Here is a 19,354-nt window from a genome sequence, read left to right as displayed (position 1 = left end):
TAGAAATGTGATTAAATTCTGGGATTTTTCTCAGCTGCTTTATGTTAGTGACTCATCATTCAAGCCCAGCTGGCACAACTGGGTTCTTGGTTGTTTCTGACTACTGAGGTTTTATAGCAACTGTATTGTTACAGGCAGACAAGTGGAGAGCCTTGTGTTTATTACTATTGAATTCATCCCATTTTTATCACTGAAATCTTCAAGGTCATCAGGTTCTTACATAAAATACCTTTTCCTTCAGTCCTCCGCCAGTGGTACAATGCCTTTTTTATTAATCTGTACACTTCATCAGTACTTCTCATGCTGCAGCTGTTAATGAAAGTAGAGACAGGCAGATCCCAGGCTCCCTCCATAAGGAACAACTCTAATAAGCTCCGTCAAATCTGACACTGCCCCTTTCTGCAGTGCCCCTTTCCCTTGAGTTTGTGTCTCTCCAATGCTGTACTTTAAAATATGCTCCCAAGCCTTTTGCAGTGTGAAGATCTGATGAGCGGGTCTGGCATTACCTGGATTGGCCTCTTCTCTTGTGTGTTTAACCCTATGTTTCTTGATTGATAAGAGAGATACATTTATCATGTTCAGATATTTAACACTATATAGATCTGTAAGTGCAGTGTTTCATGAGGGATCCTTATCTCTGCAACAGACTGAAATACCCTACAGTAACATATGGAATCTAAAATGTTTGTGACCAGCTGAAGGAGCAGGGATTCTGGATGCTCATCTCCAGATGAGCGTTCTGTTGGAATTCTGCTCCCCTTCTGTCTTTGCAAAATGAGTGGACTTTCAAAGACAGAAGGGGACCAGCCTGTAAAACACGTGAACCCTGTGCATTCACAGGGAGAGTGGATCAGGAAGATTTCCTGTTTAATGCCCCATTTTGTTCTCAAATTTGAATCAAACTGCCATTTGACCCATTTACCCTAGCTCCTGTGAATGAATAAAGCCTATTTGCAGGGAAGCTTAGACCATTAATTCTGTCATGGATTGACAGTATGAATTAAGGTTGTATGTTTTGCTCTCCTGGGTGCAATTCTCTGGGTAAGCCATCGCTTGCACTGGCTGGAGGCACCAGTCTGATTCCTGGCATCACACTGCTTTGGACAGGTGTGAATGGTCTCAGATCCAACCTTCCACTGCTACTAGGGATAGGGACTCATTGACTTTAACAGCTAAACTTAACTTTAAACAGTTGAGTCTTTGGTTCAAAATGAAGAATTGGGCCAGTAATAATTTGTACATCTTATATTTCAGATTTTTTTTTTCAACAAATGAATGAACATCCATAATCCAAGGCCTTGTTTACTGAATAATGATTGCCAAGGACTGGTCTTGTGTAGTATATCATAAGTATCCATAAATCAAAAGTATGTAATAAGAATCTATATATCAAACAATAGCTCCAAACGTAGTACTAAGTTATGCACCATCTCATAATTTATTATAGTACAAACAAGTTTGTCAAACACAATATATTGTCTACTTATGAAAATATCAATATTCACAATTTGAATAGGTGATAGGTCCCATAATTTTATATACCAGCAACTCATCTAAAAAGTATTTTGTTCCTAGCTGTGGTCTTCAAGGACATATAGCTATAAGTAATTGTAAAACTGTCCATTCACAGCTTATTGTTTCTAATTGTATGTATTTGAAATATAAATTAAATAGAGTACAAAAGACCGCCTCCACAACAAAGATGGTTTTGTCTCCAGGATACCTTTTCCCTAAATAATGACACTATATGTGCTTGGTTAAGTTTTTACTACTGGAAAATGAGGAGGTACAAATAATACAGCAAGACATTGGCTAGTTAGCAACAGTCATTGCAAGATGCTTCACACAACCAAAAATAAGGCAAGTATTATCAACAGCAGCTCCCATATGGCAGACTAAAAAGTCAAGGCTTTATTATCCAAACTGGACTCTAAGAAGGCTTCAAATGACTGTTAACAAGATACTGCTTGATCCAAAGCCCTCCTAAATTGATGCAGATTGGAAAAACCAACCACAAAACCCACAAGCAACTTTCCCTTTGACTTTGAGGGGCTTTGGAAGTAAGCTCTTAAAGCCCTAAATTATCAGAAATGAAATGACCCATTCACTGTACATGAAAATTGCACCTTGTAATTTCTAAAATGATATGGAAAAGGGTTGTGAGTTCTTTTCAAATGAAGTTACAACTACTTAATGGGTTATTTTTAGTGGGAAATGAAATATTCACGTGAAAGATTTTGTTTTTAAATATGGTAACTTACAAAAATACATTATCAGGACAGGAAAAATCAGATGACACTGCTAGTTTGCAGGATAAACATTATGTTACAAAAACTAATAAATCACACCACGTGAATGGCAGCGTATGCCATGCACTTAATTGACTTTTTTTAATAAATAAGCCCTAAACATTCACTATTTTCTGTAAGGTTACTATTATATTAAGTAGAATAGTGAATTTCTTGTATAAATAATTTTTTCAATAGATACATTCTCAAAAATGAACCACTTATCTATAGAGATATTGCACTTCAGACTCATTCACATGTAACTCAGACAAGCATTCCTCATAACAAATTTAGAATAAAAATAAGTTATAAATACAGTCTTTTCCCAAAATGAAACATACAGTACCTTTTTCATAAGGTAACTTTGGTTACTATCAACTGACAAAGACTAGAGAGAGGTTTCTAAGAGGAGGGTTAGAAGGCATGGCCACAAAATTGAATTTGTGTAAAACACTGGTAAAGGGAGTAATAATGTTAACCTCGCTGTGACAAATACAGCAAGGCTGAGCATCCCTCTTATGCTTTATTATTGCAAGTTAAGTGTGAAGTTTTGTTGAGATCACAGGGACAAACGGCCCACAGGATGAGGAGGCTCCTCGCATCCCTTTGAATCTGGGGAGATGTGGGTGAGTAGCATCCCTTTGGTGGGTGAGGATGGGGAGGGTCAGCTTTTACTTTCAGCTTCTCCTTTCCCCAGACATGCCCCTCCTTGCTCTAACCAGTGTGGTTCCTGGGGTGTTCCAGCACCTTGCAGCTCTCCCAACTGCTCTGCTGGTGGGAGAGGACAGGGTGGTGCATGGTCCCTGAAGAGCTGGGCATCCTGTCTCTGTGCTCCTGACTGACCTGAGTAGCCTCAATCTCTCCTGAGAAAGACACACCTCACACCCCCCCAATGCATAAGCCTGGTCTCCTGGTCTCCATGGGTTGTGCCTTCTGCTGCCATTCCCTCCTGGGGAAGGTGTGCTCAGGTTTGGCGTGGGTTTTGCTCTTGCAGGACGCCAGTATGAGTCAGTAATGCAACCTTTGTGGCAGAAGGGAACCAGGCTGTTGTCCTCAGCAGGACTTTGGCAGTCTTGATGTTTCTTAGGGAAAATGCACCAAAGCTGAGCCATCCATGAGTTTTTAGAGAGATGATTTCAGCCCTCAAATCCCACCAAAGTGGGATTGACTGGCTCCCTTCTCAGGGGACCTCACTATGTTAGGTCACCACAAGCTCCCTACTGGCAATGGAGATGGGCACAGGCACAAACGCAGTGCTAGCACCGGGCTACTTCTTATTTCCAGTTACTGAGAAGCTGCTGGGACCACATTGTGCTTGTGTTCACCATGCAAGGAAGTCTGCTCTCACGATCAGTAGGGCTGCATTAAGTGCCCAATATAGAAGTAAAAAGGTTGTGGTATGTGGCTCTGAGACACCACGTGCCAAGATCTGAAAAGGAGAGAAATTAAAAGAAATGCACTTTCAGCCTTCCTGTAAACCTCTTCTCGTTTTCATACACTCAAAGGTTGTGGTATGTGGCTCTGAGACACCACGTGCCAAGATCTGAAAAGGAGAGAAATTAAAAGAAATGCACTTTCAGCCTTCCTGTAAACCTTTTCTCGTTTTCATACACTCAGCATTGCTGGGGTGCTGGTTTTTGAGTGCGAAGGGAGAGAAGTTAAGCTACTTTAAATAAGGTAAATATTTAAAAGCCTTAGTCTGAACTGATCTATGTTTTTACTGCTGTTGGGTATTTAATGGATTGTTTTTTCACAAATAGTGGGTTTTTTTTAAACAAAGGGCAATTCTGCAATAGGATGGCATAATCCGTCAGGAAAAATCTTGGACTGAAGTTTTCATATGTTAATCCCTAAATAGCTGAAGACAAGGGATAACTGAGAATTTTTATTAATTAAGAAGGAAGCTGAAGGCTGTGATCACTCCAAATCTTGCAGAAGCAGCTTTGGTGGGAGCTCTGCATCAGGCAGAACTTGGCCTCACACTTCAAAGACTTTAGACACCATAACTGAAATAGCTGGGAAAAGATGCTGCTTTTGTTCTTGGCTCTAGAAACCTCCCTCCCTCCAGCTCCCCTGTCTTGGTCACATTCTTAAATAACTTAAAACAGATTAATATTGGCAGCTTGCAGGATTTCCATGCCAAGGCTGCAACAGGTACTACATCAGTCCTCGAGCCTTGCTCAAATGAGCCAAAACGGGCTTGTTACAGTTCATGTCTCGCAGGCTGCCTCCTGCAACAAGGTCTTGACAGCAAGACTGTGGTGGTATTTCATGTCAGAACCAACACATCATTTTTGGCAAATGCACACACCAGAAATGGTGCCTTCCACAGTACATAGAAGCATCTGTCAATAGTGAACCGCATGGTCAAGTAAGGTTTTGTTGTTGTGTTTTAAAAGGTTGTAATTAAACACTGTTGTGGCTTCCCCTCTCCAATGACTTTGGACTGCACTGGTGCTGGGATGCAAAACATTTGAGTGCGACTGAACACTAAGACTTGAACTCTGAAGCATATTCAAAATGCTGCGTAGGAGACGGAGGTGTTTGCTTTCTCACTTCTGCTCCTAAAATCAAGTGCTACTGTTCCCTTCTAACAGTCTGATCTGCCCTCAGGCTCCCAGGGAAATGAAATCAAATGACCACTCTTCAAAACAGCCATTTCAGCAAATTACATCCTGAAGATGTAACCACTTGAAAAGAACTTGCACCCAGAAACTCCAACTATTGCCCTTTTCATGGTGATATTTTTATAGGCTTTCCATTCTTATCATACTGGTAAACAAGCATTTTGATGCAGTGAGAGTTGGCTGGGGAAATCCAAGGGCTGCTTGTTATGGAAAAGTTATGGTTTGTATAGAATTGCACAGGTTGCTTCTGACACTTAAAGAAGGCTTTCAGTGTGGCAGCTGCCATTGTGCGAAATCTTTTGCTAATAAAACAGTAGAGGAAGAAATTAATTGCAGTGTTCAGCAGTGCTAGCATATTGGCGATGTCCGACACAATATGTACCACCCAGCTGTTGTTTATAGGCGATACATAGAGGTGATACAAAATCATGATTATTCTTGGTGCCCAAAGTATGGCAAAAATAGAAGTTATAGTAAACAAAATGGCTGTTGTTTTCCCTGTGGAGTACCCTCGCAGTCGGAAATTGCTCTTGCGCCGCAGCTTGTACACAATGATGGAATTCAGGATGAAGAAGATGGAGCAGGGCACTAAGTAAACGGTAAAGCAGTGGATCCAGATGAGGACGTGATGCATTGATGTGCTTATGTAGTCTTCGATCCAAATGTTGGGCCACCAGTAGTATGGAATGCTGGTCAAGAAGCAGGTGATATAGACACTTACAATGACTTTCCGAGTACGAGCAGGGTAGGAGACTGTGTGATACTTCAGTGGATGGCACACAGCTATATACCTATCGATTGTTAGTGGAACCGTAATCCAAATGGAGGTGTGGATGGAAGAAAATTCCAAGACCTCAATTATTTTGTCCAGTACCTGAGGCATCTGTTTGTTTAAGATGAAGTCTTCCATGAGAAAGTCAACAAAGACAATGAAGAAGAGAACCAGGATGTCAGCAGCAGCTAGAGCTAGAAGATAGTTATAGGAGGACTTCTGTCTGCGAGCCACAAGCTGGGAAAGGATGATGACTGTCAAGATGTTTGCTGTGGAGACAGAAACAGAGTTAGGCCATTAAGGTGTAACACTAGCTTTTCTGAGCACTTGCTTGGAGCCATAGCTCTGTTCAAGCACTTGGCAACACAACCACCTTTACAAAAGTTTGAGAAACCAAAAGGAAAACACTAGTTGGGTCCCTTGGAGAAGCTGTTTCAGTGAGAGGAGTATGTGCACCTGCTCTGAGCTGGGGGACACACTGACACTCAGAGTCCCAGCAGACCAGGACAAGGGACAGGGAAACTTGGGACGTTCACTCCAGACATGGGGTTAGGTGGTGTCTAACCAGCCCTTTGCTATCTCCTTGGAGCGGATGTAGACATGGAGTTATGGCCCTGGTTCTGCTGCTGTAGCACCCTGAGCAGGGGCTGCTGGGACTCATGGCTGCACACAAGGAAGCAGGAGAAAAAAAACCTCACACTCTTATTCCCCCCCCACCTCCTTGCTTTTTTCACTTTTTGCTTTTTCACAAGTGACAAACGTGAAGGGTGGGGTGGGCTTTGGAGAGAGACATTTTGTCCCTCATTGCAGCTTGTGGTGCCTGCCTGTTCTGAACTGCATCTAAAAAGAGCTGAAATCAAAGCCACCTGGACTGGGTAATTTTCTCTTGACTAAGTGGGAGTCCAGTTGACAGAAGGACTTCCAGGGAAACATGTGTCCTCAGCTCCACCTGAGAACTGGAGGTGCTTTGCAGTACTCAAAGTTTTCAGCTCTGCCGAGGATGAGTCTCCTGTAATTCAGTCCTGTCTGTTTGACCTGCTCTCCTACAGATGAGCTCTGGTTAAGCATCTCCCTTCCCACCACTGAAACAATCTGCCCCACAAAGACCTGCTTGCTTATCCAGAGGCTTCTTTAGAAGTCCTTCTCCAATTACAAGGCATTTCTCCTCTGGAGTGATACAGTTGAGCCTTTAAGGAAATCCTGCTGGACACATCAGATGTGATGGATGTTCCGATTCGGCCCAAGTGTAAACATCCCTAAGTTTCCCTGAAAGAAACATCTGCTTGAAACTCTTTGACCACAATACAAACCCATCACCTAAGCCATACCTAGATGTATTGCATGACACTTAAATAATACCATGGTGAAGTGCTCAAGTGTCTTGTCTCTGTTGTTTCCCTGTCTGGTTTGTTTCAGTCTTCTAGAGCTGTGATTCAACTTAAGATATACTTTAGTGACTGCTTGAACCAGTGCTACAAGGGATGCCATAGGAAGGGCTCAGTCCTGGAGCCCCTGGCCAGGCAGAGCTCCCTTCCACAAATACAAGCAGCCCTTGAGAGCTTTCCTGGAGCACTAAGGTGTAGCCAAACTTTAACTTCTTGCTCGTGTTTGCTAGAACTTACTGTGTAGTTGAACTGGGGGGAAAAAAATATCCTGTTATTCTTACTAGCTGTATGGCTGGAATGAGACAGGTGAGATTGCTCCCGTCAGAAGTTTATATCACTTGGTTAGAATACCTGAAGCACTGCTTAAAAAGCAGAGCTCTGGTTTACTGTACAAGAGACTGCCAAATGTTTGTATTTGACATTTTCATAAGTGTTCTATAAATCACCTCTTTTGTGCATTCAGTGCTTCAAATGTTTCTGCTAGCTTTGATGTATCTCCTAAATCAACAATAGTTGTAAGGATTCCTTTAAATCAGAGAGAGAGGAAGTTGCTGACATTAAGGTAATGATGACCTAGGACATACATTCTACAACTGAAAATGCTGTTTTATTTTTTTAACGGTTTTAGTTGGCACTGGAGAAAACTTCCTCCTTCATAAATGCCTTCTAAGCCTGCTGTCTGGGAGCAGACTTCTGCCACTGGGGAAATGAACTGCAGCAGAGTGAATGATCTTGAGTAATAGCCCTCATAAGTGTTACTTATTTTTGTATTAACTTAATATATTAATTTTCTATCTTAGAACAAAACTAAACCAAACATGACAATCAACTAACTCCTTCCCTAAATAAAAAAAAAACATGCGATCTGTCCAACGCTATTGTCTCAAATCACCTTCAGGGGAATTTTCCCAAGTCTCTGTTAACATGAATGCAACTGCATCGATTTTGGCTCAGAGCAGATGTGGGAGATGGGTGGTGATATAGTTAGAATTGCTGTGTCATTCACTTCACTTGCCTAAGAAATGCCTCTGTTGTCCCTGCTGATGAGCCCTAGAGGCACAGTGAGTGATGTACTGTCACAGAAATCCTCAAGCTGGAGTGTTTTATCATGATTTTGCAGCCACTGTTGGTTTTGGCCAGCCAGGCTGAGTGGCTCAGCTTTACAGATACTGGATGTGACCCATGGGGTTCATCTTCCCTTAAAATCCTCTGGATTTGGATTTGACTCACTCCAGCGGCAGCAGCTGGAGCCAGCATGCAGCCAGGGAGATGCTTGTGGATGTTGGTTCCTGCTGGTAACTCTGTCCTGACTGTCAGAGGAGGCCCTGCAGGGATGCTGAAGCTATGCCATGTCCAGGCACAGCAGCCCTGCTCCCTACCCCTTCTGTCCATTGTGGGGGTCCTGCTGTTTGGTTCTAACCCTGCTGCCATTTTCCTACAGGAGCAGATTTATAAGCAGTCCTTTCCTCTGTACCCTCTCCCTCTGCCTTTCTCAGGGGTTCCAGCAATGGCAGTAACAGCATGTACTGAAATGCAAGTTATTCATCCTAACACCAGTGAGCTTTGCCTGGTGAGCCAGATTAGAAAACTGATCTGACAAAGTATATGTAAGCTCTATGCAATTTTTCTGCAAAGGTATGGTATCTTGTATTGGAAATACTTTCCCTGGGATCGCATGAAGGCTTTTTCTGGCTGGATAATATGAAATATAGTAATATAACTTACTTTGTGAAAACAGATATATACTGGGGTGCAGCAGAAAGTTGCCAGCGCGACAGTGTCTTTACACAGGGTCTGGGAGTGTTTTTCCCGCTGCATGCTGTGTAGGGGAAGCAAAGACGAGCTATGGAAAAGTCTCAGTCCTTTACTCATTTCTTAGCCAGTGTTAAGTTGGTCCTTGGTGTGTCCTCAAACACTAAAGCTCAGTAAAATGGGAAATAGGTGAGAACACCACTTTGTGTGATCAACTGTGTCCTTGTGTCAGCATCTTGGTGATGCCTCCTCAGTGCCCCGCAAGCTCTCTTCTGGGCAAAAATTACCTACTGCAGGTGAAAGGTAATGGAAGAGCATTGCAACCACATTTTAACCTTGTTTACACTAATTCTTGTGCCAATATTGTAGTCAGTCATCAGGACCATGGTAGAGATGATGATCGAGATACATTACAGTAGAGACAGAAATTTTTGTACATGGAACTACAGCTGTTGGATAGGTCAGTGGCCCTAAATTGTCCTGGATGGCATCTTGCCCATTTCTTGTAGTATTTTTTCTAGATACTGAGTAGTTAAGATCATCTGAATTTGAAAAAGATTGATCACTGTGCTAGGAGTTGATTGGGGGATGACAGATAGGAATTTATGCCAGTGTCGCTTGCTGCAGTGCAGTATTTTGAATTTATAAATATCTTGTTGAGAACCAGGGCTTGATTAGGGACTTGCTGGCTGAAGACTTGAGATGCCACTAGCAGATGCTGAGAAGCAACTGTAAGAAATGTCAGTCTCAGTTCTTTCCCTTCGGTCACGAGACACAGCATGAGAAGGTCTCTGGTGCACAAACACCATCAGTTCATGCTGATCAAAATATGGCAACCTTCAAAGTCAACCAGGTTTCATCATGGGGCACTTGCATCTCTCCTTTACCTTTGTCAGCTTCCAAGTACAAACTGTAGCACTGAAATTCATGCCACTGGAGGCCCTACATACCTGAGAGGGATCATCTTTTAGGAGTAACCTTAGTTCTCATGTGGATTTGGGTTTGCTTCCTGCACCAAAGCCATGCTGCCTCACCTGCAGAGCCTAGGAAGTCTTCTGTGCTTCCTCAAAATGACCTAAAGTTCTTGTTTCATGGATCACAGTCATAGTTCAATGTCTAACCATGGCCTTTGTGGGGGATTCACAGAGCTCCTTCCACTAGCTATTATCACTGCGTGTGAGCTTAAGCAGGAGCAATTGCATCTGTCTAAAGAAGAAGCAGGCATGTTTCTGAGCTTTGGGGTTTTTTTTATCAAGAGCATTTTGCATGTACACAGCATCCTGTGCAGTGAAATAGCCTTTACAACACAAGTGGCCGTGCCGCTGCGTTGGGAATGAGGCCCGCTGTGTGGTTCAGTAGTTCAGCATCATAAACTACCTAAATGAAGTAGCCATGAGTGTCGCTTACCGAGTGTGATAAACATTAGGTCACTGAATATAATGGATACCTTTTACCGAATACAGTTGTTGCTAGGATCCCTACAAATTATTGTGCAATGTATGAAACTACTCTGCGGGCCTTGCATTAGTCACCTGACTGGCACAGAGAGAGACGGTATACGAATGGGAAATTTTAAATTGCTTTAGAAAATATGTCAGTAACACCTCCTTCTTACACTTAAAAATTCTGAGACTGTAAATACAATATGCTACAAATATATGGTGAAAAAAAATGATGTTTTGGCTTGATGGGAATAGATGATTTCCTGTAAGCTAGGAGGCAATATTAAAATGTAAACACATTCCGGGTCCAGCAGCCAGATCTGACCGTGACTACTAACAGTCGTTTGCCAATAGTTACCAGATTGGAGATGAGGATGGCATTCAGCCCTTACTTTGTGTGGGAGCTCTCTGGAGAAGATGGTAACAATGGTTGACTTTTGGTGGAGGCCATGTAACAGGAATTATTTAAAAAAAAAACGCTGTGACAATGTAAATGTGTTCTTATTACTGATGTTGGTTACAGGTGGATATGTGGTCTTTTAAAATGACCCCTGGATGCTGTTTGCCCCTTAAGAAAGATAGAACAGTTTCATGTTTTCCTCTTACAGACAGTACACGTTGAACTCAACACTACAGTGGATGGGGACAACTTCTGTGAATGGTGCCTGCTCATAGCTAATGTAATTTGTTCTTCTCTATTATGGTATCCTGAGATCCTCCCTTAAACCGTTGTGAAGTGTAAAGAGATACTTTATAGAATATAATTAGTGTAATACAAGTTTTTCCTTCCATGAGAGTTCCTGTGAGGATTAATTTTTAAAATGAATTGATTTATTTGTTGTTCACTTGTCTGAGTGCTGCAGAACAGCACACACCCACTCACCCTTGGGGCAGGGGGGAAGAGCTGTCAGCCCCCTCTGCTAGTGTCTGCACCATCTCCCAGGGGCTGGAGTGGGATCTAAGCCAAAAAATGAGCATCACAAAAGCTATGGCAGGCACAGATGCAGGACTGCCATGGGAGGAGGTTTCACACCTTGTAGGAAGGCTCGTGTGGTTTGTGCTTAGAAACCCTATGGCAGGGAGAGACCACACCAGCTCTGAGGGTGAAAGTGGGCCTGGAGGTAGAGGATGACCAACCTCCAGCTCAGGACAACCCAAACTCCCCTCTGTATGCAGGAGACCAGGTTAGTGACTGTCAGAGAAAACACGCCATGGTCTTGCATTTACAAGTCATATGTGAATTAAAGAATTAGTATTAGAATTAGTCCAGGGCCGTCTTTCTCACGGACAGCATTTATTAGCTGAGACAGCTCTGGGTGAATGCAGTGAATGGGGTACTCTGTGGCTGGCACTAGCTGTCAGTGGGTCATGGAGGCCAGAGAAGGACTTTAATCCAGCCAAAAGCACTTCCTCGCTGTTGGAGGGCACAGACGTGGTAACGGTGTGGAGATGCCAATGGCAATTATTCACTTTGAGCTTTGCCAACCGCTCAGGCTTAAATGCAGTAACTTTGTCTGGCAGACAGGTGCAACTACATGGTGTTGCTTTTGGATCTCCTAGACCCTTGAAATAGGCTTTTTTTTTCTCTAGTCTTTATAAAATAGAGCTGTTTCTGCAATATGAGAATGGCCCAGAAGGAACACTAGGCTTAGACACAGGGAGGCCTGGTACATGGTCACTGGTGATGTGTGTGTAAATGTGACAGGGATGTGGTTCTCCTCTTGCCATCTTCACCCTCCTCATCCACCTCTCCTGAGCTGGGCTTATAGTGCAGAAAGTCTTTAATGACTCTTGGACGTTCCTCCTCCCCAAAGTCTTTCTTAGAGGCACCCACACAAGGATAAAAATGTCTAAAATTCACATCCCAAAATCTAGCCTTGCATCTTGCTACCAGAGTAGTAAAGCTTTCTAATAGAAACTGATGCTGGGAGGAGAAAAAGCAATCTGCAAAATAATGCAGAAATCATAAGAGGAATTTGGTTATTCATGCAACGTATCTGGACAGATGGAGATTTTCAAGGCAATTTGGGTGTCTCATTTGGCAGGTGTCTGTGGCTTCTAAATGTGGGCTCTCAGTTAAGTTTAAGAGGTCTCAAGCTGAGTAACTTGAGCTCCAGGATGACAAAACCATTCTACTCTTCTGATACTGAAAGCCAAAGCACTGAGGTAGGTGCCAAAGGTATTTGATGGGATGACTAGGATGGAGGGAGGACGTGATTTCATAAGGGCACAGACATGATTTCTTTACTGAACATGAATAATTAAGAGGATTTTACCTTTGATTGTGGTTTTGCTAAAAAAAAAGTCTTTATGTCTTCCTAAAGCATTAGCTAATGCAATAGGAGCTCGTGCTTGCAAACCCCATGGCCAAGCTTTCTCCGACACTATGCCAATTTTACACAATATGCAGGAAATTACAGACTATGTAAAACCATCACAGTTTGGCTTTATTTCCCCTACAGAGAATATGCTGCATCCACACTAGACATATCATTCTTTGGTGTGCTAGTCTGGATATTGAAGAAATACACCTGGAATGAACAAATATTTGTGAAATATCCTAGTCTGATGTAACTGACTGACAGGTAATTTGTCTTGAAACCAAAAGCAACCTCTAGTGCACCTATCCATGCGGTCAATGCACCATATGATTGAAAAGATGGAGAAGTTAAATGACTGTACGTTCCAGGGACTCTGTTTCAGCGTAGAAGAGAACAATTTCTGTGAAAAAGATGTGTTCAGTTTTCTAATAGGCAGTCTTCTCTCTTCCATGGATAAAGGGACCAAAAGGAATTTTATCATCTTCTGTACCTCTAATTCTGGTCTTACTTGGTTGCTTTTACTTCATTCCCTCTGCACAACCATACTGGTATCTATCCTCCTCCCATCAGGTCACCCCCAGAATGGCCCCAACAGCGCTCCAGACATTGGAGTTTAGGATCCTTACGTATGTATGTATGTTTATTCTGTAGAATGAAAACAGAATTGTGTGCAGGGTCTTCTGTGCTCAAGGGGTTAATTTTGGCTTTGTTTCCATTTCTGGTGTCTCAAGGTTAATGGAAAAAGAGATTAAAGGCTCAAAAAGACCACCTGAAAGAGAAGGTGAGAGCTTTTGTGGCCAGGGATTGCTTTGCACTTGGTGCGTGAAAGCAGAGTCGGGACCAAGTCGGGACATCTCGGTGTTTGTTTGCCTACAGCAATTTGTTGTGACGTATGCGGATGAAGGCCTTCTCCTGCTGTCTTGTTTCTGCTGATTCACACCCATTTTATGGAGGGGAGCAGAAAGAGGAGGAGGAGGACAGAACTAAGTATGGGGGTGGATGAAGAACAGCAGGATATTAGACTGCCTAGTGCTTCTGAATAGCTTGACTTCTTGACAACTGGGGGCTCTACATTACCCACCTACCGGGGAAACTGGCTGTGCTCTCTCTTTTGTGTCGTTGTCATTTCAAGGAAAAATCTCCTTTGGAGTTTTTCCTTCCCAATCCATTTCAGCAGCCTGCCATGCAAGGTTGTGCACTTCATAGTCTACTGAGCCTCCCAAATATTGCACCTCGTTATCATTACAGTCCTGACAGTGTTGTTTCCTACTGATGTGGCAGAAGAAAACCAAAGTTAGCAGTTGTACTCTGTAGTGATGTTCAGAGATGCGCAAACAGCTCCTCTTCTGCATTAGCGTGGATTTGGCCACGTGCTGCCTTTCAGGCTGCAAGGCTTTAGTGGCCACAGTCTCCACACTTACTGACCAAACTACATCATTCCCATCTGCATGCCTTGCTGTCACCGGCTCTGTACAGGAACACTGTAATGAATCTATTATTTTTCATTATGATTTTTCTTTTCTTAAAGAAAAAGCACTCATTTTACAATAGAAAGTGACTCATTTCAAGCATGTTAGCAGCAGTTTTGTTCCTCTCTGTCCAGTAGTGCTACTGTAATGTGCTGCAGTGCCCTTGGGTTGCTCCAATAGCTGAGCTAAAGTTCTGCCAATGTATTTGTCCTCCTTTTAAGCAGGATGCAATGTACTGTCTTTGCGTCCAATTCAGATTTTAAGTCAGAGAAAGTATGGTCTTTGAATAAAAGGGGGGTTGAATCAAGCCTCAGGAGGGTTCAGTTCTTATTCATTGTGTGAACTCTATCTAATGAGTGACAGCTGAAGAGTGCTGTTTTTTCAAGGTCATAACTGTGCATGTAACAATTCTCCCACTCATATTTTCAGACCTTCCTTTAACACTTCTATTGTGCAGGTGTGCTGTTACGAGAGAGGCTATTTATTCAGGTGTTGGAAATGCTTTCTTTAATCAGAAGCCTGTACTGTGATTGCAGAGAATATACTAGGCAATAGATGGCAGGAATCCAAAATGGGTCAGACACACTTCTGTACTGCTGTGTGATGTACATACACCTACCTTCTGCCTGCTTTGGCATTTACTGCGTATTACGTGCCACGTGAGTCACCAACAAACATTGCTACCTGCCCCCCTTCCTACTCATGGTACCAACCAGGTCACAGCTGTAAGCACAGAGATGGCAACACTCGTCAGGTCTCATTCCCCCCGCGCTGCCGGGGAGCAGAGGGAGCGCAGCTGGGCTGTCGCATGGTGGTGGTCTCTTAGATCAGGGACGCTCATCCCACAGCCCACCAGCAGTACCTGCCTTACCAGGATGATGACCCTGGCTTGCATGCCTCCTGAAGAACCCCCTTATTCCAAGCTGCACATAGGGAGAAAGCTCCAGAAGGAGCAGTTCTCCATCGTCTCTGTTTGCCTGTCACTGTACTGTAGTTTGCACAGGCGCAGTGCAAATGTTACACACCTGCGTGTCAGTCCAACACCCCAGGAAGCATCTGGCTTGCTGTGTGAGGACAGGTGGCCTGTCATCTGTCAGGAGAAGGTCCCTAACATGTAGTGCTCTCTTGAGAGTGTGTTAGAAAGGTTAAGCATCCCTGCTGAGCTTGCACGCTCCTCTAGGTCAGGACTGCAGCCTGCCTCTCTCTCTCTCTCTCTCCTCGGAGCCTGCCAAGTGCACTCTGTGCATGGCTGGGCTTTGAATGACCTGGGTTGTCCCCGTCTCCGCAATACCTTGTTCAGCAGCAGGTCTGACACGAAAGCTACCTGTTCACACCCTCCAGTTGGGAGCTCCCAAGTGTGCCCGGGCTGCCTTCCCAAGCTTGCAGAGTTCTCAATCTGTGTTTAAATCAGTGGTTTAAGCAGAAGCTTAAAGCATGAATAAAACAAACATTTGTAGACCAGGCTCTCAAAAGTCTGGAGTGGCACTTCCCTGGGGCATCCCCAGGTACCTTCTGGGGATGCTGTAAGGGTGCTGGGTTTGTGCCTGTACTTTGTGTCATTGGGATGTGATGACCCCTGAAGCAGAGTCACACTCCCCAGGTACGTGACTGACCAGGAGCAGAGTGGAACCAGCAAGCACACAGTAAGAAGCCAGTTTACTCTGCCTCTGTTCTGTTGAGCCACGAGTGTTGCTGCTTCTCTGCCTGAGCCTCCTGGTCGTGTTGGGTGGCACCACCATAGCAGGAGCTCTTTGGTGTAACTACTTTGTGCAGCTCTCACTGGCAAAGGGATGGGCTCAGAGTTGGTACCTGTTGCTCTTTGCTTCCTCACCCTACCAGACCCTCCTGGTAATCAGAGTCATTTCTTCCCCCCCACACATCCAAAACCACCTCTTCTCTGGCATTTTCTCTCACTAAGTCACGAAATACTTCTATTAAACCATCCTGCAGCCCTTCTCTTGCCTCCCCACGAGCTGGAGGTGCTTCAGAGCTCCTCTCTGACTGACAGACATGGGGAGAGCAGGGATGGCAGAGAAGGGGCTGCAGAACAGCTCTGTAAATTGTACTTCCCCCCTCTAAATGGGAGCTGCTCCTGGTGCTGCTGCCCTTCTCTGCTCTGCTCCCCACCTTTGCACCGGCTGTCTCTCCCTGTCCCACACTGCCTGCTCCTGGGGCAATCCCTGCTCCAGGGGGACTGCATGCCGGTGGGACACCTTTGCACATCTGCACTCAAAACAAGTTTTGGAAAAAACAGTCTCTGTCCTGCCAGCCTCTGCTTAGAGGCAAAAGAAGAAACCTCCTGTGCAGCTGACTGGAAGGTGCAGTCACCTCTGGCAGAGTTGTAGCCACCTCGGTGTGTGATGGTGCCTCTGTGGTTGCCTCTCTTTGCAGGGCACTTGCCTCTGTGTGCTACTGCCAGAGAGGGGGTGAAGGGAGCTCGCTTTGCTCTCTCTCATCTCTGCCTTGCTCAGACTTTCTGGTGCCTGGATGAACAGGGAGCTGCTGAGATGCTTGGGTGATACAAGGGAAGGGAAAGGATGCTTTCTCTGCTTGCACAATCAGGCCTGGCATCGCTTGGCCTCAAAGTGGAGTTGTTGAGTTAGTGAAATTTCCATCAGACACTACAGCAGGAAAGGCAGAAACAGTTAACTGGTTTCTCCTCTCATCAGTCTTTCTCCAAGATTTGTGGCAAGGAGTTAACTGTTTCCATTTCAGCAACACAATGCACTAGTGCTGTGTTTGAGGACAGATCTTAGTTGGTGTTTCTGTTAAACGCCTTCAGAACCCACCGACTTCAGAGTTCTTCTAACAGGTAGTAAACGTGCTGCCTTTACAATTTTCTTACATCTTCAGTTAGAAAACTGAAGAGCAGCTTCAAATTAAAACATGAATAGCTCTTTTTAGCACTGCTCACACCCTGTACCACGTCCTCAATGAAGCTTTGCCATGTGAGTCTTCCCCTAAACATGTCCTTGTTCTCATGAGCTTGTTCTCATTTCTGTGGACTCTTAGGGTGGGAATCGTAAATTTCTCATGCCCTCAGTATTCCATGCATTTACTCAGCACACTGTACATGTGCAGTGTTTTCAGGTGTTAGTGCCAGTGTTATCCCCAGAGCAGACTGACACGCTCAGACCCGATGTCAGCCCACTGACCCCAGCAGGGCTGCAGCACCCAGTGCTTTGGCTGGTTCTGTGAAGCGCTGTCACCGGTGCCACTGCTCTACCCAACTGATGGCAGATCTCTCGAGAAATGCGTGTCACCATTGCTAATGTGGATTGCACACTGATTTTAACCATGTTCTTAGAATGACAGCATTAGGTCTGTAATTACAATGTAGTGTCCTTAGGGAGCTGGTGCAAGTATGTGCAGAGCACTTACTGAGTGATTTTTCTTGTCTGTGCGTGTAAGACTTTTCCCTTGTTTCAGAGACATACAAAGGCAAGCTTAGCCACAGATGGCTTCATAACAACAACTTCACCTGATAATCTTGAGAGGGTCTTGGTCAGTTCCTAGGGGACAGGTGTTGAAATCAGAGCTTGTCATTACTGTGGAGATCCAAGCAACCTCTAAGGAATTAATGGAGAGGAAACTACCTCCTCATCCCTGCTGGCTGGGTCTCTTCAGGTCAGGGCTGAGACTCATCAATACTGTGGAACAGAGATGCTTGCCTTTGCCCTGCATCCTCTGTGGGTAAATACAGGACTTAACTTGCCGGTTCTCTGAACTCTAAGTCTGAACTATTAGCCAATCTTCAAATTTTAATTACAAGCCAGGGAGGGGAAAAAAAAACCAAAACACCAACAACACAAAGAACATCAATTCATATGCAGAGTGGTAATTGCATGTGTGGTGCTCAATGGCAGGCTTCTCTTCATGTTTGATTAAAATTTTTTCTATGAAGTCATTGCTTGAAAACATCTAGAAATTGTAGACTATTAACTATTATTGCTGCTTGCCATTTTACACGGCACAAAGACACAACCAAACTGTCTTGTACTGCACCCTTTAAATACCGATTCCCCTTGGTTAGATTGCTCTTACTTTTCCCCAACTCGTTCTGCCTGTCCTTGAGATTGCTGTCAGTTACCCTGAAGCCGGAGGTGTTAAGCCAGGGAGCAAGCTGTGATGTTTGCCCACCCAGGCTGTGCTGGGATGGCAGCTCTGAAGCCCAGTGTGTAACTGCAGAAGTGGTGCTCCACAAGCAGTTCCCTGGTGCCAAGGTGTCTTGCTGACAGCCCTCAGACAGCCCCTTCTGGGAGGAAAAGCCTGCTCAGTCCTCCCTCTCTGAGACAGTAACACCGCTGCGATGCTCGTGTGCCACCTGCGCGTTTTGAGCTGTGGATACCTGTGTGCTGGAAACGGTGCCTCACAGGTGCTCACACCCAAGCCTGAAGCATCCTTTCCTTTCCCATTTGGGGTCTCTTTTGCTTTTCTCATCCCCAGCATCTCTATATTCTCTTTGTCTCTTTTTTAAGTAGGAAATTTCGCTGAGGGCTATGCCTGTGAGCAGCGACTTTCTTCCAACCCCTGTAGCTGCACTCAGGGATCTCAGTATCAGCGTTGCCTTTGCAGGGTGCTGACCCCAAGGTTGAACTTTCTAGATACTGTCCTGCTCCATCAGCCGTGGGGACAGGCTCCTGAGTAAAACAACTTCTGACAGTGTGATCCTTCCCCAGCCGAGCTCCTTACTGGTGGCACGTTGTTCCTAGAGCCGACCCTGCCCCAGGATTTGCACCAGAAAAACTCAACAGCTACACTTCTGATTACTGCTGGCCCGGCACCGAGTGACAGGGATCCTTGGTACCGCTTTGTCTTCAAATGGCCCAAGTGATGGGGGCAGAAACTTCCCGAGGGGCTGAGGCTCTGAATGCCGAGTTCAAAGTCAAAGCGCCCGAACCCGGCTGGGAAAAGCGACCGCGGGGGTGCGAGGGCAGAGCCCGGGGAGGGAGAAGCGGCGTGGGGAGCGGCGTGCCGGGGATGCTGTCTAAGAATCCCCCGTGCTAATCCCCACCGGGAAGGGCGAAGGACGCGTCCCCGGCGCCTTCCGCAGCCCGAGGACGCCGCAGGGCGGGAGACGCTACCGGCGGCTCTGCGGGACACCCCTACCCCCCCGCAACGCCCGGGGCGGCACTCACCCGGCAGCCCCAGGCAGAGCAGCAGGCTGTAGTAGACGACGGGTGCGTATCCCAAGCCGCAGCCATAGCGGTGGTGCGCCAGGAGGGAGCCGTTGTGGAGGTGGAGGTGGTTGTGCTCCATGGACCCGCTCTTCCCCGCGGCCGCGGTGCCGGCGTTGGC

The 19,354-nt window shown here is 45.1% G+C and overlaps 1 protein-coding gene across 2 annotated transcripts; it reads right to left on the bottom strand.

Moving 5' to 3' along the window:
- Positions 1–3,206: 3,206 nt before the first annotated feature.
- GPR139 (G protein-coupled receptor 139) lies at positions 3,207–19,343 on the bottom strand. 2 transcript variants are annotated; one of them, XR_001411272.1, is made up of 3 exons: positions 19,195–19,343; positions 3,882–5,956; positions 3,207–3,767 (listed from the first exon to the last, which is right to left on the bottom strand). XR_001411272.1 is itself a non-coding variant. In XM_014936250.1 (2 exons), exons 1-2 carry the CDS (start codon positions 19,313–19,315, stop codon positions 5,022–5,024), a joined length of 1,056 nt encoding a protein of 351 aa, XP_014791736.1. In that variant the 5' UTR covers positions 19,316–19,343; the 3' UTR covers positions 3,854–5,021. The 2 variants fall into 2 exon arrangements, 1 of the variants encoding a protein (XP_014791736.1); XM_014936250.1 differs by lacking the exon at positions 3,207–3,767 and having other exon boundaries at positions 3,854–5,956.
- Positions 19,344–19,354: the final 11 nt, after the last annotated feature.

Source organism: Calidris pugnax, unplaced genomic scaffold (assembly GCF_001431845.1).
Source record: "Calidris pugnax isolate Ruff unplaced genomic scaffold, ASM143184v1 scaffold17, whole genome shotgun sequence".
Taxonomy (NCBI): domain Eukaryota; kingdom Metazoa; phylum Chordata; class Aves; order Charadriiformes; family Scolopacidae; genus Calidris; species Calidris pugnax.
The sequence above is the reverse complement of the archived record's forward strand: the minus strand, read 5'-3'. Positions and strand labels throughout refer to the sequence as shown.

Coding starts and splice junctions, on each gene's coding strand:
- GPR139 (XM_014936250.1), bottom strand. CDS start 19,315: ATGGAGCACAACCACCTCCACCTCCACAACGGCTCCCTCCTGGCGCAC. Junction 5,957..19,194: donor GCTCTGCCTGGGGCTGCCGG/GTGAGTGCCGCC, acceptor CTGTCTCCACAG/CAAACATCTTGACAGTCATC.